This window comes from Anopheles nili, chromosome 2 (assembly GCF_943737925.1).
Source record: "Anopheles nili chromosome 2, idAnoNiliSN_F5_01, whole genome shotgun sequence".
In the NCBI taxonomy this organism is placed as follows: domain Eukaryota; kingdom Metazoa; phylum Arthropoda; class Insecta; order Diptera; family Culicidae; genus Anopheles; species Anopheles nili.
The window spans coordinates 60,034,707-60,060,521 of record NC_071291.1 but is presented as its reverse complement, the minus strand read 5'-3'; the positions used below and the strand labels follow the sequence as shown (position 1 = coordinate 60,060,521).

At 48.1% G+C, this 25,815-nt stretch overlaps 1 protein-coding gene across 1 annotated transcript in view; it reads right to left on the bottom strand.

The window, feature by feature from the left end:
* Positions 1-9,089, bottom strand: part of LOC128727179 (uncharacterized) — a 90,727-nt gene extending 81,638 nt beyond the window's left edge. Inside the window, exon 1 of the mRNA XM_053821061.1 lies at positions 7,864-9,089. Coding sequence (XP_053677036.1) covers positions 7,864-7,975 — 112 coding nt within the window. The 5' untranslated portion in view covers positions 7,976-9,089. The remainder of the gene's footprint in view (positions 1-7,863) is intronic.
* Between the last annotated feature and the right edge of the window lie 16,726 nt (positions 9,090-25,815).

Genomic DNA, 25,815 nt, shown 5'->3' with positions numbered 1-25,815 from the left:
ACGTTCCTGCACATTTTATCGCTCTGATTTGCAAATGGGGAATCGAGCTGTTTTCCAAGAGTAAAATCCACCCTTTAAATGGGAACAGAACAAGCTGATTCATATGCTTTTCAATGCGTAGCAAAACAACCCACTGTAATCACGTAATTAGGTGGCTCTTCTGGTCGCTAGTAAAGATTAATCATCAACCCCCAGCTGATTGCTCATCGGAATTTATCTCGTTTTTTTTTTTCATCCACCAAGAGATATAGGCATAAAAACAAAATCAAACCGTGTCCATGCGGCTCGAAAATGAGGTCACACGGGTGCTAATAATCTGCGCTTCGCGGCAAAGCACAGTGTTGGAAAATGAAACGAAGAGAAAATAAAAAAAAATTCCCCATCGCCACAAACGCACTGCGAACCGGTAGCGTGTGCTGCGAACTGACCCCGCTACCATAAACGCGCCTATGATTAATTGCTATATTTATCCGCAGTGACTGATCCGATTAGAAACAGAGAGAGAGAGAGAGAAAAAAAGCGAGTGAGAAAGAGCGTTGATCGTGGCTACCGTGGTCGACATTGACCGCGAGAGAGGCTTTATAAAGCATAATCGAGCGCCGTTCGGTTGGGTAATGGCGTTCGATATTTAAAAGCAAAGTCGGTCACAACCGGTGACATCAGGAGCACGAGGATTACGTGTCCATTCGCACCATTAAAAAAAAAACAAATCCCCCAAAAGCCCTCTGTCTAACGTCGCCTGTTATCACCTTTCGCACCACCGGGCCATGAAATTGAAGCCGGAAATATTCACCCCTCAAACGATGCTTCAGACGAAGGTGGTTTGTTCAAGCAACGCTAGTGCGTCAGAGAACCGCGTGCCACCGCAACGTTCGCCCACCGATGACGTCGTCATCGTTGTGTGTGCACTTCTGCAAAATGCATCCGGAAATGCATTCTACGAAGCCCACGCACCCATCGATCGGCGGGGGAGAGCGCGATTCCTTCAAGTGCGCGTCTCGAGGAATATAATTTATCATTTATTGTCATTCGATGCGGAACAGTCGGAAAACCGGGGCGCTTTTTAACGTAAGCGTGTGTGCGTGTTGTAGAAACCCTCAGCTTCACCGATGGGAGGTGAAGTGCACCGCGTTGCAGTTGGAATGTGATGGGGTTGCATCCCTTGGCCCGCCACCGACGCACGCTTATCGGTGGTTCGATTGGCAAGTGGAATTCTTTCCTCCCTCGCCAGTTTTTTGTTACTCCTAGCCACCGTTTACTCAACCCCCATAGCCCTAGCGGACATTCTTTGTCGAGAGGGTGGCGAGCGAGCGAGAGAGAGAGAGAGAGCGCGCGCATGAGGCCGGTGCATTCAACTGCATGGTGCAAGCGGCGAAGGTGATCGAATCGCCATCTAAAATGCAATTGCATTCCACTGGCGTGGTGGCGGCTCTCGTATGAAGTGACATGCTGTGGTGGTGGGAGAAGGTATTTTTTTATGAAAATTGATTACCAATTGTCAGCGCAGCAGCGGTTTCGTACGCCATCAAGCACCCAGAAGGGGCTGTGCTGGCCTCTGTTCGGAAGGGCATCATATCGCTGGTGCGTGTGCTGCTGCAATGGGAAACCACCACCCATCGGATGATGGTGATCTAGTTTTATTGAACACCCTCTGCGACCACGCACAAAGAGAAGCAGTGTGTGGATAGATAGGACGACAAATGGTGTTTTTTTTTTGCAAAAACCCACCCGATCAAGCTCACGCTCAGCAACAGCAGCTAGGATGCTATAACAAAAGTAAAAAAAAAACCGTTCGAGTGACTCTCCAAACGCCCTGCAAGCCAGGGCGCGCTCTCTCTTGAACCAAACAATCCAATCTGCTCGTTAATGAAACGCTCAAGTGCCAATGGATGTTCACTTCCGGCATCCATTGCACAGGGCAATGCAGGCGCGGTGTGCATCGCAAAACCAAGGAAAAACTCCCGCAAAATGCGCGCGGTTGTCGGCGCGTGCCAGCACACAATAAAAAAGCGCACTGCTAGGGCAAATGCGCAACGGCGGCCTGTACGTTGGTGCGAGTAAATATTTTACGCTGAAGCTGCATCGTGATGCATGGGAGAAGAAGAAGCAAAAAAAAAACTCCCCCGGACAGCCTCCGAGTGTCGTTTTGCCAGATGCAGATTCGCTGCACGTGTCTAGCTTGTTACGAAGGTTTGAACGTAACCAAATAAAAGAGAAAGAGAGCAACGAAAGCGCGAGTTTTCGCTCGGCAGCGGTTAAAGTTTTCCACTTGCAGCATGCGAAAACTAGTGGAATAAATCTTCCTTACGCGCGAACACAGAACCACACCGGCGCTGGGAAATGGGTGATACATTCATTTCCGAGGGCTGCGAAACACAGGCCAAGCTATTTTTTTTCCATCGTTGCCGTTAGTGACGCGGCATTGCAAAAAAAAACTCCCTGGAGCTGGAGAAGAGAACAAAAAAGCACGGCATGCTGAGAATGGGAAATTTATGCAAAAAATATAACCATTATAACACGCGGCAGGGTCGAAAGGCGAAGCAAAAAATCACCCGCCAACAAGACAAGTTCTACCCACCGGCAGGAGTCAGGGCTAGTACGCGAAGGGATAGTTTAAACGACGGCGAAGGTCTCGTGTTTTTCGGTGTTTGCTGTTTTTTTTTGTTTAGATGGAGGCGCACGATGTTCGGAGGAGTCTGCTCGCACAGCAAAGCTTTGACGAAAGCGAACGAACGTGGGGGTTAACAGAAAAAAAAGCGAACCCGTTCGAACTATGAATAAAAAATAACAGTCGAGGTTCGCGATAAGCACCCCACCACGGGAGCGCACAAACTGTGACAAGCCACCAACGGAGCAAGCAAAGTCATATCGGGTGGTTCTGGCCGGTTGGGCGGTTTTGAAAAGAATCCCCCGATGAACGGTCCTTAATTTTCTCCAAAAACTTTCCACACGCCCGTCGGACCGCTTTCCGGGTGTCCACTATCGGGGTGTTATACTTTGCGGCAGGGAGAGCCTTTTTAAAAATGCAAAAATATCACCACGAATCGGTCACATCTCGCGCGCGGCAAACGACCAAGAAGAACACGCTAAATGCATGTTTTATGAATATTATTGTTCAATTTCGGGGCAGCTTTTGGCGCTGGGAGTGGGCTTATTTTTTTTCTCCTTCTCCGTATCTGCTACCCGTTTCATTCAACGTGGGCTCGGGGGGTTTTTTTTTGGTCTTCTCCATTTGCCAGCAGCACGTCGCACGGCCTAGAGAAAAACTTTTGCCTGTGTGATTTTTTTCTTGCTACAGCTCGGGCGGCTTTTGACGATTCGGTTTTTTGTTTGACCACCTTCAACGAGCTCGCCTCTGTGTTCGCGTATATGGCAAACGTTTTGTTCCACACGATCGTTAACACCTGAAGCGTGGCGAAACGTGACGCATATACGAGGGAAGGCAAATGAATAATGCATCCCCCAGGCCACCGGCCGGTAGGGGTGCGAAAATGTTTCCCTCAATATATAGGCGTCAAGATTAACGAGCGGTTTTGTTGTGGCCGGGAAAATTCCACTAGTAAACCGATGCATTGTGCAACGAGCGCGAAGGAGAGAGTGGCGAATTTCAGCGACACATTGATTTTGTTTCCAACACACAAGCAACAGAAATAGGAAGAAGCTCTAACACTCGTTTCTCTTTGCTGGCACGACACGCGGAGAGAAGCTTCATGCGATGTGGGTGGATGCAGAGACAAAAAATCGGCTCGAATTAGGCAGCGAAAAAGGTAGCAAAATTTGTTATTCGATTCGATTGCACACAGCCGATTGGATTCGAAATTCGATAACGTTCTTCTCCCTTTGCGATCCTTTGAAGGACGATCTTCAACTTCGTTTTATGTATTAGTTCACCTTTTTTTTTTACTTTCTTGGATCAATTTCTCTCTCTCTCTCTCTCTTTCTAATTCCCTCGCTAGCGCTTTCGGCACATCAGAAGGCAAGCGCGCGTAATTAAAAATAATTGTTTAATTAATTAAGCGTCCCGACACCAACGTCGTCGGCGGAAGGATCCGAAATTGACGCTGACGCCTTCTCGTTGAACGTGAAGCGAGCGAGCAAAAAAAAGGGCACAAAACATTGTTGCCCCCAACTGGAAGGTGATGCACGAAAACTCGACGGGACCGGGGGCCCTCAACAAAGCATCCTTGCGCCTGATTGGATGGTAATAAAATGTTGTTCACTGAAGTGTGGGCTCTCAAGCGAACGCCTACAACGACGAGGGGGCCCCTGTTCAAGGGCGCTTTGCTTAGTCGAGGCGCTGTTTCGCAAAGGGCCGTTGGGAAAGTGGCGGGAAAAAAAACGACAAAAGATCGGTTTTCAATGTCGGACGTCGTGCGCAGCGTTCTGAAGCGCACGGGAAGCAAAAATCGTATCCGATCGATGTAAAAAAAAAAAGGAAGCTCAGCTTCGGAAGGGAACGGAAATCGAAAATCGACGCTGCGGGCGGTGCCGCTGGTTTGCTCCCGAAAAGGGAAGGCCCCGAGCAGACCGTGGTAGGGCGGTATTTAACGAGACGTAAATGAATTAATTGATTTTCATTATCTTTCGCCACGTAAACAGACTTTTTTTTTGTGTGTGTGCTGTGTGTTGTGCCCGATTCTGAGAAACGTCGACCCTTGAGTTGAACATTCTTTGCACAACGCTAGCTGCCCTTTTGGCTGCCCATTCCACTTATAGTCCGTTATTTTTTTCATCGCAAAATCCTGAAAAGTTGCTCCTAGAAGCGTAAACATAGTCCTCATTTAAAAAAAAAACAAAAAAGCAATTTCATGCACTTTTCTAGCGCTTGCATATATTCGCAAAAAAACATCGGCTTGATGCGTCATTTTGGTTCTATAAATAAATTATCGCCCGCACGTTGACATAAATGCGCAATTTTCCCACCATAAACCAGCTCCGTCGTATGATATCGGTACCAGTGCAGATTAAAATGCGTCCAACGCACGCTCACAAATCGTCGATAGGTGCGCAGAAGGAGGTGGTTTTAGAAGGAGAGCCCCAAAATAACCCCCAAAACCCCGCTGGGACAGTCATCACACGCCCGGCGCCAGCCGCTTTTGCTTCATAATCTTCCATTTTCACTCGTGTTGCATTGCGCATTATTTATTCGCCCCACCGGTGGTGGTTGGCGCCACAAACTCGAATCGCCAAACACATTTTGCTGTTTGCTTATCGGCGCCCGGTCACCTAGGAAATCGATTTCTTATCGACGAGATTTTGCCAAATGCGAACCCTACCGGCGCTTCACTAGCAAACAATGCCAATATCGACGCGGTCTCCTTCCCCCCTTATGAGCCTAAAATCTTGTAATCCTTTCGGCCAATGGAATCATGCGCAAAAGCAGACCAAAAGCTCGGTGTACGTGCAACCCCCTCCTTCGAGGCGTCACGATTGGGGTGAGAATTCAAGAAAACCCCCACGGCCGATGGATCCACACGTTATCGGCTCGTGAAATCGCGTTCCAATCGGTCAAAACCCGCGATCGTTATCGAAGAACCTGGGGGTCGAAGCTCGATAGGACTCGGGCACACAGATCACACGGTGTGGCTCGGCTCCCTGCCGAGTAGCGGCTGTCCGATTTCTGACATTTACCAACGGCGCCCACCGTTCACTTCACGTGCCCCCCGGGGGGTGTTATTGCTTTTCCTTCTTGTTTTCTCGCCGCCGCCCAGAATCTGTCCATAATCCGATTAATGGGCAGAAAGGTTCCGTGAAGGATAAGCCCGATCGTTCGGAAGGGGGGCAACAACAACAAAAAACAACCCTTCAGTGAATGTGGTACACAAATTCAGCGGTGTAGAAAAAAGTTATCGATCTATGCGATTTATTTCTTTTACTTTATGCCGCGCGCAAAAAGGGATCGAAATTAACCATTTAAAAAAAACCTTCAGCCAAATGTGTCCGCGAGAATGCGCGACAGTCAGTTAGCTGTGCAGAGACAATTTTATGCTTCCATTCGCTGGGTCGTTAAATCGTCGCCGTGTACGACTTTAAAGCCCTAGCGTTTTTGTTGTTGTTGTTTTATTTCATTCAGCCCTCCCGATTTCCCTTTCTCTTGGCACACCATGGCGGGCTGAGAGGGTTGCATAACCTAGATCATAACGCGACCCCGCAAACACGAGAGATCAAGCGCGTGCGCCTTTTGGACGGCGTTGGGTTGAGAAAAAAGAAAAAAACCTTACCACCAACATATCATTTCCTGGCTCTCCCTCGTTGTTGCCGGAGGAAGGAGGGCTAATTTTCCCATTCACCAATCACGCGATCGAGCACGAGCGCGCGAAACGAAGGCGATCACACTCGGCGATATCGCTTTGTACTTGCGCCGCCATTGCTCCCGCAGAAGAGCTTTTTTGCACCCGACGAAGGGAGGGAGGAGGAGGAGTAAATGGAGGGGAGTTAACAGAGGAAGGAGACTACTCGTAGCTGATCAATCGATCAACTCCAGCAACACACGACGGCCAAGCCACACTATGCGAAATTGTAAGCTGAGCTGAGGAGGTTATCTACTGAGCAGCGTCAGCCATCACACCACTGTGGAAAGTGTCGTAAGTGGAGTGTGCGCTTATTATGATGGGCATTTTGAAATATATTTTAATATAACCTTCTTTTCTTTTTTCACCCCTACTTCAAAATCCACTCAGCGTGCCGCGGCGTAGTGACGGGATTTAATCGTGAACTGTAATAATAATCATTACCCAAGCAAGCCCTAATTTGGAACGCATGATCTGCGTGACCTCTATTCGTACGGCGGGGCCATGATCTTCCCGGTCACTGATCGCTTGCACTTCCAACAAACCCTTCCGTCCGAGGATCGTCGTGAGCGTCCTGTTGAGGCTGACGTTTGCCCTTTTTCCAGTCGCCACCTGGAAGGACGCCTTGGGTTGCCTTTCGGCGAATGGGTGGATACGAAGCGGATAATGACGCGGTAGGCGAAGAAAATTAAACCACACGCGCTCGATTCAAGGTCCTGCCGGTCCCGCACCTCCTAGGGGATGCCGACAAATGAGCGCACAAAAAGGGCGATCGCACTTCCCCATCGCTAGCAGGCGAGTGCTCGAAAATGAACACCCACATTTTTGCGCCATTTTTTTTTTCGTTGTTGTTGTCGTTGAAGGGCTGTCTCGCGTTCACTGCGATCGCTTCGGTACGTACAAAGGGTAATCTAATCAAACATTGATTGTGCCGGCAAACGCACAAAACGCAAAAAAAAACCAATAAATTGCCCTAGGCCTTGAACGGGAACCGAACGAGGGTTTTCAAACGATAACCTTGCAGCATGCCGTGAGCAGACGAGATCGTGCAGATGGTGAAGAAAATCGTGCCCAACGTCACCTTCGACGTGCGGGCAATCATAAGTTAGGGCCCGATTATGAGCGATCGTGGCCAGTTCCGGCCGTTATGGGGCAATCGTTTCCATTCTCGTCGATCACGGCGGACCCCCGGTGGTGGTGATGAGTTATGGCCAGCGCTCAATCAGGGCGGATTGGAGTTAAGTGGCTGTTTTACCATTTCGATCAAGCACCTGCACCTCGGGCGCGACCAAAACAGCCCACAACTGGGACAGGTTCAAATGGTTCGAAACGGGAGCGATGTGATTGCGGAAAACTTTGCCACAGCGAACGGGATGAAATTGAATAAAGAAAATGGACCATCGCGAGGCGAGCGTGATTAAAAATTGAATCTTTCACTTTCGCGCGAACGGCGATCGAACGGCCGACGATGGCCGACAAACTGTAAAAGTCCCACGCCCTGGTGGAGAGCAAAAGAAAACTAAACAAAAAAGTGGGTGAATAATTTTACATCAGCTTAACGCTGCATGCTCACCTGTTTCGATGAGTTCATCGGCGATGCAGCTGGTCGCAAGGAACGACACCAGCAGCAGCAGCAAGACCGGTGCCGGTCGGTGCAGCAACTGGGCCGCTGTCGGTGGAGCCATTTCCGGAACGAACGCTGCTGACACGGGTGCAAGGACACGTGCGATCAGGAATTCACTTCACTCTTCGCTCTCGGTTCCGCCGCTCAACACTCTATTTTCACTCGCTTCGCGCACTACCGTTTTCCGAGCGTTACGCCGCCGAACGCGAATTCAATTATATTCTTTCCTACCGCGGGTTTGCTTATCTTTCCTATCTTGCTTTATTTGCTTCGCTTTTTTTTTCTTTGGTAACACGGTTTTGTTGCACTTTATTTTTGCGTACTTGCGCGCTTTACTTTTTACGCTTCCTCTGCTACGCCTCTTCCGTAATTCCACACTCAAGGCACGCTTTAGTGAAGTAAATTTCTTCTACTAGTATTCTCGCTTACGTTCCGCTTCAATCTTTCACCGTACCTTTCTAGCTTGTTTACTGTAACCTCTCTCGAACTACGCGCGAGCGCGCGCGCGTGTGTGGCGCGTTTTACTTTCGTTTGCTTTCGCGTTTGATTCACCGATTCGATTTTCCTTCTTCCAGCCACGCGCAAACCACCTTCTCGAACCTGTGCCTCCCCCCCCCGGCCGGTCAGTGCATATTTCAATCGTTTAATTTCTCTCCCCCATTCAGGAGCGAAAGAAAGAGAATGTTACGTTCGTTTGTAGTGCCACAAACGATCGGTACGCGTGGCGTTCGATTGGCGGCGTTATCTTAAAGCTAGCTTCCCATTGACAACACCGAGACGGGTTTGCTTTATACACCAAACTATACGCAAGTCAAACGCACTGCAAAACCCCCTTTTTGGTCGAAATTCAAACGACGTACGCTCGTGTTTCGTTCACTGCTAAACTTCTTGTCACCAAAGTTGCTTCGTGCGTGATCGAACCTGCTCAGTGCACTGATCCTGCGGCAGGACTCGTCGTCGGGAGTTTACGTACGTAACAGAGAGCTTACATGGCTAGGGAAAGGCTAGGGACACACGCACTGTACAAGCTGGGGGATGATGATGGGGTTTTGTATGCTTCTTTGCCTACTGCTACTCTACCAAGCAAACACAATCCGTTCTAATATTTGCTTTCTGCTACACGTACAAACACACGCACACACAATACGCACATCTAGTGGGGGATTATATGCACAGAAGAGAGAGAGAAAGAAAAAAAACCACCACGCGATTCACTCGGACCACAGAAAACTCGGATGTACAGTTTCTTTTTTTCCTATTACTTCGTTTTACTGTTCCTCGCTAACGGTTTGATTGGCCGTGATTTAGAACAAATCAAAGTCCTGAAAGGAGAAGAAAAAAAACAGGATTACAAACGATGCCACATTATCAAAATTATGTGCATTATGCAAACAAAACGAAAAACTACGACTGCTGACTCGGTGATCTCCACTGCACAGATTTCTCGTCACCGGGGGGGGTGGGTTGAAAAACTAAATTACACTAATTAGAATCTGATTCCTGCGAAACGAGCAACCAATTTTCCGACAACGCTGCGGTGCACGATGCCATCGGAAGGAAGGAAACAAGAGCTAAAAGTTAAAAATCATTTCCTTCACCCGCAGTGCAGCGTGAGTTGGATTTATCTAGCATCAGCTCGCGTTCTGGGAAATAATTTCTCCCCTAAATGACGGGGTTGGATTACGCGTTGGCGTACGCTAAAAAGGGAAGGTCTTATTTTTTTTTGTTGTTGCATGCTTCATTCGTCTCTCTACGGCAGCGACCTTCCCGGGCATCCTTGCGTGTTAACGAGAATGTGTAATTAATCATCCCGACGTTCACGATCCCCGGGTACGCGCAAAACGGCTAAACGATCGATCAAAGCATGCAAAAGCAAAGGGAGAAAGTGCAATTGCTGGGAAACCTCGGGCCCTAATATCCTTGTCCTTGTTCCAGCAGCATCATCTATGGCGCTCCTGTGCTGCCACTGGTGCTCTGGTAATTGGTGAAGCTGAACGCGCTTGGTAAGGACGAAAACAGGAACGGAGCAAACACGCAAAAAAAAAAAAGACTCCGAAGGGCAACGATTAAGGACGGTTTCTGATAAGCATTTCTGTGACATTTTAATTTCCCTAAGTGACTGCAGATTGCGTTGCGCTTGGATGAGTCTGCGATTTTGCGATGGAAGTGTAAAAGTAGAGAGAGAGAGAGAGAGAGAGAGAGAGAGAGAGAGAACAAAAAAGGACCCATTAAGTCAGCATACCTTTTTACGAGCGAAGCGTAAATTAGGCCAGCCAAATTTTTACTCCGATCGTGATAGGGACTAACGGCAAAGGAATCATTATCGAAATTGCTGACACCCACACGAATGATGGGAAAGCGCAGTAAAAAATTGCTGTAATGAGTTTCATCATTTCGAAGTTAAAATCAAATAAATGTGCAATGCCTGACAGGTAACTCGAGGAACTTCCTATCTCCCCAGCACGAGTAAGTTTGAGTTGAAATTGCAATCGAAAAAAAAATATATAGCTAAAAACCCTAACCATACTTAACACGTCGTCCGTCAACCACACCTCATCACGTCACCGTAATGATCATCATCATCATTATCATCACAGCGTACGGCGTGTCGTGTGGGCTTGCAAAAAAAACCACGCTTGGCCCAGAAAACGTAGCGCGGTTGCAAAAATGGAATAGAAAAAAAAAAGACCCACACACACACCCGTCCGAGTCGCGTGGAATCACCGCTAATTTTCCTAACGCACATCCGGCGGCGTGACGTGGTTTTTAGCTGCGGTCCTTTTGGGGAAGAAGCGCAGAGAACCCGGGTGGCCCGGGGTCCCAACAAACGGAAAAGCATCATTTACTGTGAGAAGCCGGCCGTCGTCGTCGGTGGTTGTTATTTTCATCTTTCTCGTTTTTGCGGTCTCCTCTTCGCCCGGCGGTCGGGGAGATTTTTTACACACCACCTCCTCTTCATCGTTCATATGCTGTTATTTATTCTGCGCAACACAGTTGCGTAAACTGTTGCGCGAGACGCGCTGTCTGGCGGCGTGCGCTGCTGCGTCTAAACGCATGGATGGGGCCCCGAAAGAGATGGGGCACACGATGGTGGGAGCATCTAATTTTCAACCCCAGACGGAGAAGGCCATCGAACTGTCTGGAAGTGGGCTGCGTGGAATAGAACAATGAAAAAAAAAACCAGTGCAAAAAATTGCAAATAAATCTCCCCATTCGCTGACATTCTTCAGGAAGTCATCTGCGCCTGAGTCTAGATGTCGCCGAGGATCGCATCCGGTCGGTATCAGTAGAAATCACGAAAATCGGCCCCATCAGCAGCCCCCGGGGGGCCTTGCCTTTCATCCCCCATCCCAGCGCGCAACGCCACTCACGCACGATGGTAAATAAAAAAAAGACAAACTCGGACGGGGAATGCTGTTGTGGACGCGATATTAAAATTAAAATTTATGGCTTTTAAATTAGCGAACGTTATAACATTAAGCTTTATATGCGAAATTCACGGTGCGGCGGCACCCAAGCCTTGTGAGGCGTGTGGGTTTTCTGCGCTGTCGAGCAGATTTGCGTCGGCTGACGACCGTCCACTGGCACGGATTTTGTACCGCCGGGGCGGCCGGAAAATTTGCCCTCTGCTAAAGCGAGTACACCCCGGATGCCGTGATTAAGCCGTAACCTGGTCGTCTCCATCGCGCGCGCCCGACATTCAATTGAGTGTGGCGAGTCTCGAGGCTGGGACCGGCAATTTTATGACCATGTGGATTAGGCTCCACCGAGCGCCCGTCGAATCGCGGGTTTTGATAACGTTCCCGGAGAGCGAGAGAACAAAGCTGCTCCCGGAAAGCGAATTTTTGGCCCGAAATAAAAGTCCCGAAACCCAAACCAATCAATCGTGGTACACTCCGCCAAACGGCCGCAGGAAACACGTTTTAACGACAGGCTCATTAGTGAGCCGGTCAGATTATTAGTGCCAAAACATGTCGAGCAGCACACGGAGATGTCTGATCTCCTTCAGCGAGCTAATGAACCGAAAGCGAAAGAAAAACAAAAAAATAACCACAAACAAACATGAGAAAATGAAACACGCCTGCCGGGAGGGCGCACCCGGTTGGAAATAGTTGCTCCCTTCCACCGATAAGCCAATAGAAAATCAATTTGCTCACCCAACAGCACACACGGCGCAGCGTGATCGAGAGCGCAACTAAAGCAAAAGACAACAGACAAACGGGGCGAAGATGTAAACTAATCTTATCGCGCTTGTGACGCCAACATGCCGGGCCGGCATTTAACGGCTCGGGCTAATTATTATTTTAATCGCTTCCCTTGTCAAACATCGCATTAGAATGCTTTTGCTGGGATTGAATAACGGGGGCCCAGCAAGGGCACATTTCCCTCATAATTCACCGCACACCACGTGCTCGCAGCAGCTCCCGGTGTTGATCTCTCACCCCTCGTTCAGTAGCCCAAATGGAAGGACAAAAAATCGCGTATCGGGTTCGCTTTTCTTTTTCGATTTCGTTTCCGTCACCCCGCCAAGAAGGTGCGACAACGCCATCGACCAGCGAGGATCGTAAATCAATTGGTGCTGTACGCGATCCGTTTGCCTGGCGCATTGAGAGAGACAGGACAGGGACGTGAATGTTTGCTGCAAATGTTTCTTCTTCGTGGTTTCGAGCCGTCTAACGATCGTAATCGTAACGATGAAGGGGCGCGCAGCAAAAAAAAAACCTCAACCATTTTACCCACTGGTTTATGTTCGAAGGATGCGCAAACCACCACCACCACCGCGATTCCGAGGCGTATCGGTTACGCGTGCAAACGGTGGCACAAACATCGATTCCTCGCTGCATCGGGGAGCAACTAACCACCGAGGGGGACCCAGACGGGGGGTGGTTTTTTAAGACACCCCCAATGACAAATTCGTCGTAAAAAAGCACCCCCACCCGGGTCTATGTAGGTGGCGAACTAGCGTCTTCTTTGCCACGATTTAATGCGTGAGAAGCACAACACCTTTTGGCTCGCGTGCACCTTTGCGTTACGCGTCGCGAGATCCTTCGCACGCGTCTCGGAAGTTGCTCGGGGCGCTTGTTTTATCGATAAAACTGAACCACTGTCCCGTAGTGTGATCGTAAAAAAATCACCCCCCATGCCTATGACACGCGAACCGGATGAGTCATTATCGCCGGAACTCGGTGGCTCGGTTGTTTGGGCATGAAATTAGATATTGCGTTCGAAAAATGCGCCCGCGTTGGTTCGAAATTTAACGACGCTCATCAACACATCGTAATTTCGGCTGCATGTTTCGATGCCGGCGTTTTTTTTTTTTGGCTGTTTGTCAGTCACACATAAAAACTCAATGGCAGGTTTGGGTGCGAATGGTGCCTTGTTTTAGATTGTGTCCTCTAAAACCGCTTAAAAAGTGCCATTGAAATGAAAAAAAAGTGCGTGTGAGTGTGTAGGTGTTTTGTATTGCTCACTTCAATTTGAATTCAATTACACGCACACGCATTTTCAAATGATATTGTCGTGATTGGGACAATTATTGTGTACGTCCTATCTAATCGCAATGGCTTTGGTATTTTGCTTCCACAACCTTATCGAACGACAAAACGAGTGGATTGATCGGGAAAAAAATACAAAAAACAAACACACTTAAGCATAGCACGAAAAATTGTAGCACGCTGCCCACATCCGGTCTTGATTTCGGTGACAAAGTCAAACATAAGTTCATGATTAGCCAAACTCAGGGGTTACTCAGAAGAAGAGAACACACACGGTGACAATTTCGTGACAGATCAAACAATTAAACGCACAAACGCATGACAAATGCACCAATCTACGGTCGATCGACACTTTCTCTGGCAGCACACAAGTCTTGACATGACAGCACATCTGATCAGTTGACCGAGATCGTCAATAAACGTGTGATCAGTCGACTGCACGCGTCATAAACAAAATTTGGCACGAAAACAAACTTCCAAACGGCCTCACAACGCGGTTCTGTTTTTTTCTTCCTTCTCGAATTTCGATTCAACTCCAGCTTCAGTGCGTGGAACTGTCTATCTGGGGCTTATCTTACCCCCTATCACACGCACCACACGCACGCCCGCAAGGCTCGGGTACACACGTACGCAAACACTCACAAAAAAACTGCTCGCCAGCGAAGAACATCGCACGGAAATACGCGCACGGGAAATGCAACAGAAGACACTTCCAAAAGGAAAAACAGAGCAAAACCCGGCCCGGAAGAGAAAGACGAGCGGAACCATCTTATCCGCACGAGGAAAAAGATTCGCTCATGGCTCACTAGATCACGGGCAGGGAATGTACACAATCCGCATCCAAGTTTGCCGTGACACGTTACCTTTCTCAGTGGAAGACCACCATTCCAAAGATCCGCAAGAGCAGCCCGTCTTGGTGTGTAGAGCCGTTTGCGCCGATCTATTACTCGTTTGCTGGGGAGCCACCACGCACTACGAAATTAACACGTCCGCTTCTGCAGAGAGTTGTCGCACGACTAACGAACGTTTTCGCGTAGCGCATCGATCTACCCAAACGACACGCAACTCAAACCGTTTTCCCCAACCCGTCACGTCATGGATGAGGCCGTGCTCTGTTGATTGAGAAGCTGGTGGTCTGCTTCATTTCACTGTTAGAACAGTACAAAATGTTTAAATTATTCGGGTAAACGTTAAAAATATTAGCAAAACAAAATTATAATTAAACAGAGCCTTTTTTTTAGACTTTTTCAAAAATAAAAAAGCGTATAATTATTTTCTAAATAATTATTCATAAGGGAATAATTGTTGTGTCCAACCTTTCGAACACCACATTATGATGATTGAGGGTATTATCTTTGTTGGAACATACCATGTTAAATCATTTCATTTCAATAAAGGTTGTAATAATTTAAAAACAGAATACTATGCATCAAGATCAAGACTAGAAACTTATTAAAATTATCATGCCTTTAATTAATAAAGGCCTTAAAAATATAACAAAAAACTGATTTTCATCTGATACTAACCAAATAAAAATGAAACAAAATAAGCATTTAAAACTACTTTTAGATATTTCACTGCCGCATAGTTCAGCATCTTGCACTTCATGCAATATAAAACGCACACAGTCGCGCACGGAGAGCAACACCATACGCGAACCAGTCCCCCATCGATGTTCAGGCGGTGTTCTACCGCGCGGGTAAATTAAATTACAACCAACTGGCCCGTGCTGTCTTAAATTGGATGAACGGATTTTGTTTGCACCGCTCGTTGGGGTCTGAAGTGGTTGGTGCGCTCAAGCACTTGCACCAGGATAATGCCATTATCCATTGAAATTGTTATATTTTCCGCAAAGCGGATTAACGATGCTGAAGAGCGAACGACGGGGCGCACTGATAATTTTCAACAAGGCACTTGTAAACAAGGGTCAAATCAATGTGATTAGTTGATTAGTGATGCTCTTTCAGGTGGCTTGGGACATATTTTTTTGTCGATAAAGTAACCCATGCCACGGCACAAACGAACCCATATCACTTTTCCATCAACCCGATCGTGATTTCTAAGCAAATTCACAGCACAACACCAACCGACTTTCCATTCCTGTCGATCGCTCGCGAAGCCACACTCTAAACCGCACGCGATGCCACATTTTCTGCCTCCATTTCGGAAGCTGCATGTTGCCCCGTTCAGGTTGCACTTTGATCTATCTCGGCGATCGGAGATTCAGACACAAACTCGCCCGATAAGACGCTCGCTCGCCCTTTCTTTTTCTCTCTCTCGCAGTTTCTCTCTCTTTCTTTCACGGACTCTTCAAAGCCCGACCCACCAACCGCTCGCTGCTTTCCACTTAGCAAGTCAATAAACGCGGCCCCAAAGTGTTTCGAATTTGGCAACCTCCCCCCGGCAAAAACCCCAAAAAATACAGACGCGCACATGGGACGCGAGCGAGATGGCACGCGAGTTTGTTGTGTGTTTCTGTCTCGCTCACACCGCACCACACTTGACCGACACCGACCGTTTCGGTGGAGCTTTGATGCGTATGCAAAAAGCCGGTTTTGTTGAGGAGTTCTCTTTCCCCGCGTTCGCTTTTTCACAATCGCCCCAGCGCGAAGGCAAAAACCCTTCCATCCTATCCCTGGAGGCTGACCGACCGTCGGGCGAAACTTTCGCTTAGAAACGGAACAACCCCGATCAAGCCGTACGGAGAACGAGAACTGGAGTCGATCGTGACAACGATTGTTCACGTTGTCTGGTGCGTGCGTTTGTTGGGAGCCTTAGTTTTTGTTTTGTGTGTTTATTGACACACGCTGATCGCCTTCATGCTCGCCTCCTTTAAGCCCGAAGCGAAGGGTCCACCTTTTCGGTGTGTTTTCCAAGTCTCTGCGCTCTCGCACGCGTACAGCATCCACCACCGAGGCGGTCTCGTGAACTCGTTTGTTTTGCTACCAGCGAACGGGCACAAGATGAGCAAAAAAAAACCTCTCCACCAACCAACACAGGTTTGAAGATTTGAAGAACATAAAAACGGGCGCGAAAATAAGCCCGTGAGCATGAGCGCACACGCAAGTTTCCTCCCTCATCGGTTCTACGCGTGAGAGAAGCCGTTTGCGCAACACTCCGCGCAAGTATGTTTGTTGCGTGGATATGTTGCGTTCCCTTCGCAGGGAGTTTTCTACTCGCGCTGTTCGGGTGATTCACATGAAATAGCGTTAAACATAATACGATAAAAAGGCAAATCATAACGCCATTTCGAGGGCCCAGTGGTTCTTCACGTAAAATATTGAACCACTTTAAGGCCGCCGCTCGCGTTGAAGTTTCGTTCCATTCGTTCGCGCGCGATCTCTCATAAATTCCGTCTAGACGGATATTAAATAAATGGCAGGTACGTGTGGTCTTTGGAGGAAAATTTAATTAACCCTCCCACCGACCTAACTCCCTTCGGCAGCGTTTCCACGAACTTGAAGCCTCCAGTCGAAGCCTGAGACATGCTGCATTTCGTGTTTTGCTCGCGCAAACCCAACTCACCCCCACCCATACAAAAAGGGTGATCCTTTGCTGGGGGTGGTTGGAAAATCTAATTCTCGATGCAAATTACGGCATCGAGAGCAGGGTTTTCGGAAAATTCACGCCCGAACACGATCTGCACGTTTTGGGGTTTTAGTAAACACGGGGTACTCCGTTTCGCAATGGGAACCATTTCGTCGAAACGCCTGTCTTCCTTTCGATGCGGGACGTGCACGAAATCATCCGTGATTCCCCGGCGGCCTTACCTGGTTTCAGCGTCTTACTCCCAGAAACCAAAAAAAAACGATGCACCGTTGTTTCTTTCGAGCTCCCATTCCACTCCGGCTGGCGTTGTGCTGAAGAAGCTTGCTGATATTTTCAAAAATTTCATTAATTCGCGACTGTCTTAAGTGTTTTACGAGTTAAACTTCTTAGCGATAGCGAGACGTGTGTGTGTGGATTGAAAAACCCACAAGTGTTTGTCAATTTCAGGGATGCCTCTGAAAACCCGCCTTTTAGCAGCATGATGTGCTGTTTTTGAAAAGCGCTTCCTATCATACGACCTGCAATGGCGTTGGTTCCACGCAAAACCTAAATGAGACATCGATCCACGTAAGACTTTCGCTCGAAAACGTTCCATCGTGGCTGCGTAAAGTTTCAATTACTTCACCTTCGTTACGGCGCACGGAAACCCAGCAAAGATGAGTAGTAATTATTTCTATTAATTTCATTAGCGCGCCCTTGCACCGGCGGTGGTAAATGGTTGAAGTAAAATTAAATTTAATGTCCCTCTTCGCGTGTACTTTTTTTTTTATTCGTTTCTTCTTGCTGCACTCTCCCTGTTTGCTGCCGAGTGCCGGGAGCGTCAAGCGTCTGACGATGGGGCAGTTAACAAAAAAGGGCGACTAAAAACCATGTAGTCGCGCGCTCCGGGAGTCACGGCCTGTCACCGCGAGCTGGGAGTGGAAAACTTTTTCGACGGCTTCAAACTTTTCCGAACCGCCCCCGCTCAAACGGTTCGCCGATATGAAAGGTAAAAGAGCAAAAGCTACAGCACGGGATCGCACAAAAAAAAAAATCATGACAACATGACAACCATCGCAAGATGGCAACAAAAAAGGGAGCCCCCTGAAGAACCTGCACAAAAAAACCGGGACAACAGAAAAAAAAATAAAGACCACCGCATGAAGTGGCAAACCAAATGGTCTCATCACCGCCGCAGCCACCGGATAGCTAACTTTCGAGATCTTTTTCAGCCGGTTTTGTAGGTCGGTCTCGTCACTTTAATTTTTCCCGCTCGGTTGCGTTCCATTTCTTGCTGCTTTTTTTTTCTATTCTGGTTCTGTTACCAGCAAACTCCCGTGGAAAACGTTCTGTCGGTGGGAAAATCTCGACAAAATGACGCAAACGATACTGGTACGGTTTCGCTGTTTCATTCGTCTTTAATTTTCCATTTGCTTCTCCACCGATCGCGAACGATTAACTTTTTCACTGGCGATACAAAATACAATTAAAGTTTCTCCGGCCAGCAGGTTGAAGCCCCCTGTTAGCATTGCCCACGCCAATCGAAAACCAAATATTCATCATGTTTTTAATCCAACTTCATCAAATTGAAGTGTAACAAAAGAACGAGAAAAAAAGGATGCTTCAGTTTGAATCATAAAATTAAAAATTTCACTTTGCCGGCGTTCTCGGACCGATTGATGGAAAGTGCAGAAAAGCGAAGCGTTTGCTTTTATCATTATTTAAACATGCACATTTTTTTGCTCTCATTTCACCCTAAGTGCATTTTACATTCCTCGTGAAGGCAATTAAATTAATTAAAAAATGTATGTTAAACGTTCAATAACGCACCAAAGCAGGGAATGCCCACTAAGCACCTTTTTTAAAAAAAAAGTAGAATAAAGAAATGGGAAAAATGGCACAATTTTTGCGGACAAGCTAAGTAAAAAGGTATGCAAATTTATGCGTGAGCCATCGTGCCACCCAACACAATGCAGAATGCTGACGAAGGTGACGACGGAAAACATGAAAATACGCCATTCATGCAACCAAACTGCAACAGTGGCTGGTGCAGTGCACCTGGCGCGGGAACACTTTTCCCGCGTGGGCCATCATTTCCACCAACTACCGGCAACCAACCGCGCGAGCAATATGTTGATTAAGTGGTAATCAACCCAACAACAAGCGGCACGAGTGCACGGTGAGAGAGAGAAAAAAAAATGGCAGCTCATGCTTGAATGGACGGTTGAAAACTGGCCAACAATGCGCACTAATGACAATCGCCGGCGATGCAGCAAATTGTGGTCGGAAAAGAGAGCTTCCTGGGAGGTGGGAGAAAAAAAATGAACCATTCTGATGACACTGTAGCATCGACATTACGTTGTGATAGAGCGCAATAAGCATTATGCAAAACTATCGCTAATATATGCTGCACAGCAGAGACATGAAAAAATGGCATCCTTTCCGTTACTTCTCGTCTCGCTATCGATTGGCTCACAGATTTATGCGAGCGATTGTAGACAATTTACATCATCGTACTGCTGACATTAGACAACTCAAACGCAGAATCGAGTTCATCGGAGATGAAGGATACACATGAAACGAGCTAACAACGGTAACAAAAAGCACGATACGAGCCATGCCTTGTTTCAGATGAAGCAAACCAGACCAGACCTATCAAACGCAAGTGAACGGTTTTCCGGGCTTCCATTATTCGACACCGATCACATCTTTCATCAGTCTGTCTGTCGGTCTCAGTTGCTAACAATCGCGACCGTCCTGGCCACCGTACGACAAGCATCAGGACGAACGCCCGCAATGACGCAATCCTTTGGAAAACCGTCAGACCAACGGGCGGTTGGTTCCCTTTTCTTTTTTTGCTTGCCTTCTTTCCCCTTTTTGAGTGAGTGATTTTCACTATCCACTACTGCTGCAACAACTGACCGTGGGGTGGACATCAAATTACGAATCTGCTCTGCTTATCGTCTCTGTCACTGGCATCGTTCCGACAGACGATCCTTACCGCTCGCGCGCGCGTATCAAAAACCATAAAATGATCCCCGGATCCAGCCAAGCAGTTTCACTCCATTAGGGCATTTTTCTTACCCATCCTCACGTGGGGAAAGCGGAACAAGCTGGATGGGGGGGTCTTCTTGGAGTGGTGAACTCATCCATCGCTCATCGTACCGCATTCATCATGGGCCAAAACACGCGCGTGTCCTTTAGCCGAGGGCTGAAGTGAAACGAAGTCAAACGAAGCGTAAAATTTCGCTCTCCTTCTGTGTCTCGATTCTCGATTCCCACCGTCGTCCGTTCACTGGCGGAGGATCTTCGAGGACGTAGAAAATACACACACCCTCACACACACGATGGTTGGTTTTCACTTTCACTGAAAAGCACCGGCGCAAGCGGACGCTTTACAGCTGGCTGCTGCCGTCCTCTGCTTGGGAGTTGATAAATGGAACGTGAATGATTTTACAGATCCCGGTGGTGCTGTCGGTTCCAGTGGTCGTCAGCACTGGCCGTGGGACTACGGACAAAAGGAACACGCCGTTTGCAGAACGTTCACGGCGGTGCAGCTTTCGCTTCGTGTCATGTCCCTTAGCCCGGGTTTATCCTGTCCGAGGAAGGCACTCTCGCGTAGGCCTATCGTTCCCACTCCGATGCGTGGTGCTTAATGATTTTCCAAAGAAGCACCAATTCATTTCGCTTTCAACGGTCTCCAGCGGTTGGTTCTATTCAATGGTTCCCGAATTCGAGAAAGAAAAAGCACGCAAGAAGGGCGCGCGTAAGCGCAAGGACGCGCTCGAAGTGACATGAATGCGCCGTTTTCGAGCCTTCTAATGACCGCCGTGAGATTTTAATGCCGTGACCGTGTGTGAAAGGGAAATGGAGAGAGCGAGAGAGAGAGAGAGAGAGAGAGAGAAAAGCATCATCAACAAAGCAAAAACAACCAAAAAAAAAGCTCCCCCACCCATCACTTTGTCTTCGGAAAATGCTTCAACTCCCATCAATCTTCGCGCTGGGAGGCTTTCCCACGAATAACGAGCTTAGCGCCCACACGACGACGGCGTTCGCCCCCGAGGTTTTTATCCTCTCCCCCCCCCCCCCTCCCCCCCAACCCATCAATTATAGATGAACTAACGAGCGGCGCCGTCGGCAAATAAACCGTTTGTGAATTATTGATTTCCCAGCGACCGGTCGATTGAGGATTGCTCATTTCCCGGAGTTTTCATTCGCTTGTTTTTTTTTTTTTTTGGTCTTTCTTGCTCTGCTATTTTGCTCCCGTTTTGCTCATTGTCAAATCAAAAACACACAGCCTCATCCACCCCCGAAGGTGGAAAATTACCAAAAAAAAAATAACAACAAAAGCACGGCAACCGTACAAACAACAAAACAGCTATCCCTCCAAGCGAGGAAAAAGGGACTACACTTCGGACAATCTTCAGCTTTGGGTGGGTGAGCTTAGCCGCCCGTAAATCCCTTTCCGCAAACCCACCACCGGGACTCCGGGGTTCAGCTTCGGAGGGTTAAGTTTTGTGAGCGGGAAGAAGAAAACCACCCACCCGGCGGCCTCGGGCCGGGAATTCGTGATTGCCGTCTGGAGAGTTTTAAACCCATCCGCCTGTTTTTTTTTTTTTTGAAGGCTCCTTTCGGGTTAGGTTGGTTGCGATCGGTAGCATAAAAACAAATCCGCGCGGCTAAGCAAACTGGACGGGAAAGCATCAGCGTGGATTGTGAGCGCATAAATTGAATGCCTTGGGAAGGCGCGAAGGGCGGGTTAAATGAAATTTTAATTTCTCAACCCATTTTCCCGCACCAAGTTGCTTCTCTCGCAGCGCATAGAAAAGAACGATAAGAAAAAGTGCTTTTTTGAACGGAAAATCATAACCGATTGGCTCACAGATGGTGGGAACGATCAGGGCATTCGAATGCTTCTGCAGAGTTTGATCTTTTTTGACAAAACAGACTTTGTACTGACAATTTGTCTCTTTAAAACATGCGTAAAAGCGAAAGCGAAACATGGCAGACAAAAAAACGTGGCTCATCTACATTACCCGTCAATAATAAGTGCGCAAATGCTTCAGAATCTTCAGGACATTCACGGGAAAATTGCTTTTAGCTTCGGTGCTGTATCGTCCACATTTTATATACTAATTTACTAAAACACACACACACACACACCCGCACGACTGGGGCCATTCCCTCAACGAACGGTAGAAAGTCAGGACCGCATTTATCGCGTTTGTACGCGTGGGAGGTGTAATGTACCACACACCGGCTATCGATACGGCAAGCCAACATGAAAGCAAACATTCCCACCCACGGGCCAGGGCCAGGAAACCGTTACCAGCACCATCACGCACGTGTGGCTCTTAATTATCACTTTACTTCGAGCAGGACAGCACCGACAGCGCCTCACATCTCGCACCCGGGGGTGGGTTTTTTGGGGGGTGGCCGTACTTTAAACATTATTATTATTAGCATCATCATCATCACCACCATCGCCATCAAGGACACACCATCGACTGCGCGCGACTCCGGTACATTACCATAATCGTCTCGGTGCGCGTGTCTTCCAGGGCTTCGATTTTCGCGGCAGTCACACGCTACACATTACCGTTATCAAACATTGATTATTATCGACGAACGCGCGAGGACCGCCTCCATCAGCATCAATCAGAACGCCCACCGTCGTCGCCGTTCTGCTGCGGTGGAGCGAACAACAAAAAAACCGCGATGAAACATGAACACTCGCAGCTGGAGACGAGCTCTCGACGAGCTGTCAGGGGGGTTGGTTGATGACGGTTCGCCTTGCCACGTCCTGTTCGCGTCCTGTCACATCGATGGGTAATTTTTTGGTCGGACATCCTCGTCGTTTGGCCTGAAGGAAGGAACGTAAGGCTTCTCTGGCTTCGAGTCGATTCAGCACGCTACCGTCATTGTTATCTACAGTTGACATCTTTTCATCCACCTACTCCACGTTTGGGGTGGTGCGTGTTGACAAACACTGATCGATTTGTGGCGAGAGAACAAAAAAAACCCATAGCAGAAGCAGAAGCAGTAGAAGAAAAAAAATCCTTCCGATAATGTGCTGTACGAGTGCGAAACAAAAATGCCATCACGTGGGGAGTCAAAGAAAGGACGAGTCATTTTGCCACTTGAAGCCCCACACGAGATCAATAAGGGCAGGATGATGATGCTGCATTTGGAGAGGCTACCGTGGATCTGCTAATGATTTCCGGTGCCTTCGTTCGGTACGCAATGCCATCGAAACTGACATGAAGATAAAGGAAGGAAGCTCATCAACTCGCTCAGAAGCACTCAGGAGCAGAAGCCGAGTATTTATAGGACAATTTCATTCTTTGTTTTCATGTCTTTCGGGTCACAAAGCCATCGATTCAAAGTTTGCCGTGTAGATAAACAGGATAGTCATTACTAAATTTCGTACGGGCTGACAAATTCTATTTGTAAATCTCTCGAGACACCAGTCAGGTTGCCAGGATAATTGCCAGGATTTCCCGACGAGCTTTAAGATGCAAACGCTTAAACGAATCGGCATACCCCAGCGTTCTTTGAACTTTGGTAGCTGGCAATGAGTTCGCTCTCCCGCTGCGACCACGAGACATTTATGAGCACGAATTCTGAGCTAAAAAAGATGAAGCAAGAACCCCCTGCAAAATCTCATCACACCGGCGAAACAATATCACCCGTCGTAAATAGATTTAAACCCACACAAACGAGCGTGTGTCCCGTACAGCGACATTGACATTGCGTTGGTTCGCCATCAAAAGAAAGCGAGTGCGCTCAACCGCCCCCCAAAGAGGAGAGTGCAAAATAACTTTGACGGTGCATCGTGTGCCTTTTTGCAAAGCTGCAACTCATTACAGAACTTAATCTACTTCCCGGTAAACTCGGGACTTTCTTTCGACCCGTGCGCGAAGAAGCCGTTGCCTCGCCGTACCGTTTCCCGGTGCCATTTGATGTTGATTAGCTTTTCTTCACCGTGCCGATGGGTGAGAGTGCCGCATGCACTCCTTTGGAAGGTAATTTTCTTGCCAGAAGTGCCGCCGTTAATGACGGTTTTTTTTTATCTAACCGCCTGCAACGATGGGTTTTCATCTTCCGAATATGCGGAACACTCATCCTCGTCGTGAAGGTTTGCTGCTGGTGATATTTGCTAAAAATAAACACTATCGGGCGCTGGGGGTGGCTCTCAAATGCTCTCAAACTTGAACTGCAAAACGCTCCACGATGGCAAACACACACTCAAGACAAATGATCTCGAGCTGAAGAGTGTCATGCACGTCCTGTAAGTTAAGATAAACAACTTGAGCGTTTGCTTTCGTCCTGAAAATGCACGAATACCGCCGGTCCGGGCACGATAGCAGCCCACCCTAGATGATCGTTGAAGTTTAATCCCTCATCGAGCAAAGCGGCAGACGAAGGCTCGATCTAGGCACGGGCTACCACAAAAGGCCGATGGGCCGATGAATGATGGTTTTCTCTCGACAGGCGAACGCTTTTGGGGTTTGACCAGAGACCCAAACCCACCGACGATAACGACGATTATGCCCACACCGGCCACCGAGTCGGGGGCCCTCAGGGGGACGTCTACAAACCATAAATCTTTCGCATAATCGATTATATCTCACTTAATCGATGGGGTCCTTACTGTGCTGCACCGGCTTCAAATTCGCTCGATACACCACCATCGCTTTTGAGTGGCTTTTGCGTCGGTTCGGCACGATTTGGCTTGGGGTACAAAAAAAAACTTTCCTCCCGTTTTTCCAGCCAGCCATAATCTGTCAACTTATTTCAATTTGCTCCAGCCACCGTCGAACGTAAGGAAGCCCGTCTTCGGTGCTCTTGTGGTTAGCAAGGACCTCCCGCTGCTCGGAGTACTCGAAGCCCCGTCGTAGGGTGGATGTTGGGCATGTACGAAAGTTCAAATTAATCTCGATCATCGCCAAAACGAACGACCGAACGAATGAAGCAGTTGCTGCAAAGCGTGCACAATGTCATCAGCATGCTAACGACGCACGCCAGCTATCGCTTTTTCCGATTCGCCCGAGAAGTTCACTTTACTTACAGAACACAAAGCAGGAAGTGCCGGCTGCTTCCATAAACCAACCACTCATCGTCCTCGGTGTCGTGCCTTTTCAGGGAAAACGCACACGCTGCACAAGATGGTGCAAGCTGGAATCACTTTTCGGGAAGAGCACCATCGCTTTCGCATAAAGACTCCACGAAGTAATCGAAATTTGTTCACCTCCAAAGCACGCCACGATGTTGGGACGTACCGTGCCGCTCGCAAGAAGCCAGCAGCAGCGTTGTGACGTCGAGATTCATATCGAGTGTACCACTTTTTTTCTTCAGCTGCGTGTTGGTTCGGTGGGCCTCCGTCACAAGCACGCTACTCAACAGCCGGTTCCACTACTCTAACTGGGTATAGGAAGGTTCAAGATACCCAGGCCACTTCCAAAAAACCTAGACCTTGAGCGAGTTAGTTTCGTGGAAATAAATCAAATATTAAAAACCGTCTTTTTCCCAGCCCGAGCAGGATCGGCTTGCATGGAAAGCAACATCATAAGCCTCCGTCACGAGCTGCAGGCGGTATACAGACGACGTAAGAGAAGAAAAAAGAAACAAAAGTCCCTCCCACAGCTGCTGCAATAAAACCAACGAATTTCAAAAACTCCACCCGAAATAAAGTAATAGTTCCTCCTTAGCCCAGCCCAGTCTAACCGTAAGTGTACAATCTGGCACAAACGATGCGAAAGGGGACGGAACCACGATGCTAAAATGCAAGAAAAAAAAACCCCACGTCCGAGTGCTTGCACCAAATTTTGTTCTCCCAGAGCTAGATAGCTCCCTCCCCGGCCAGCTCAGATTATTA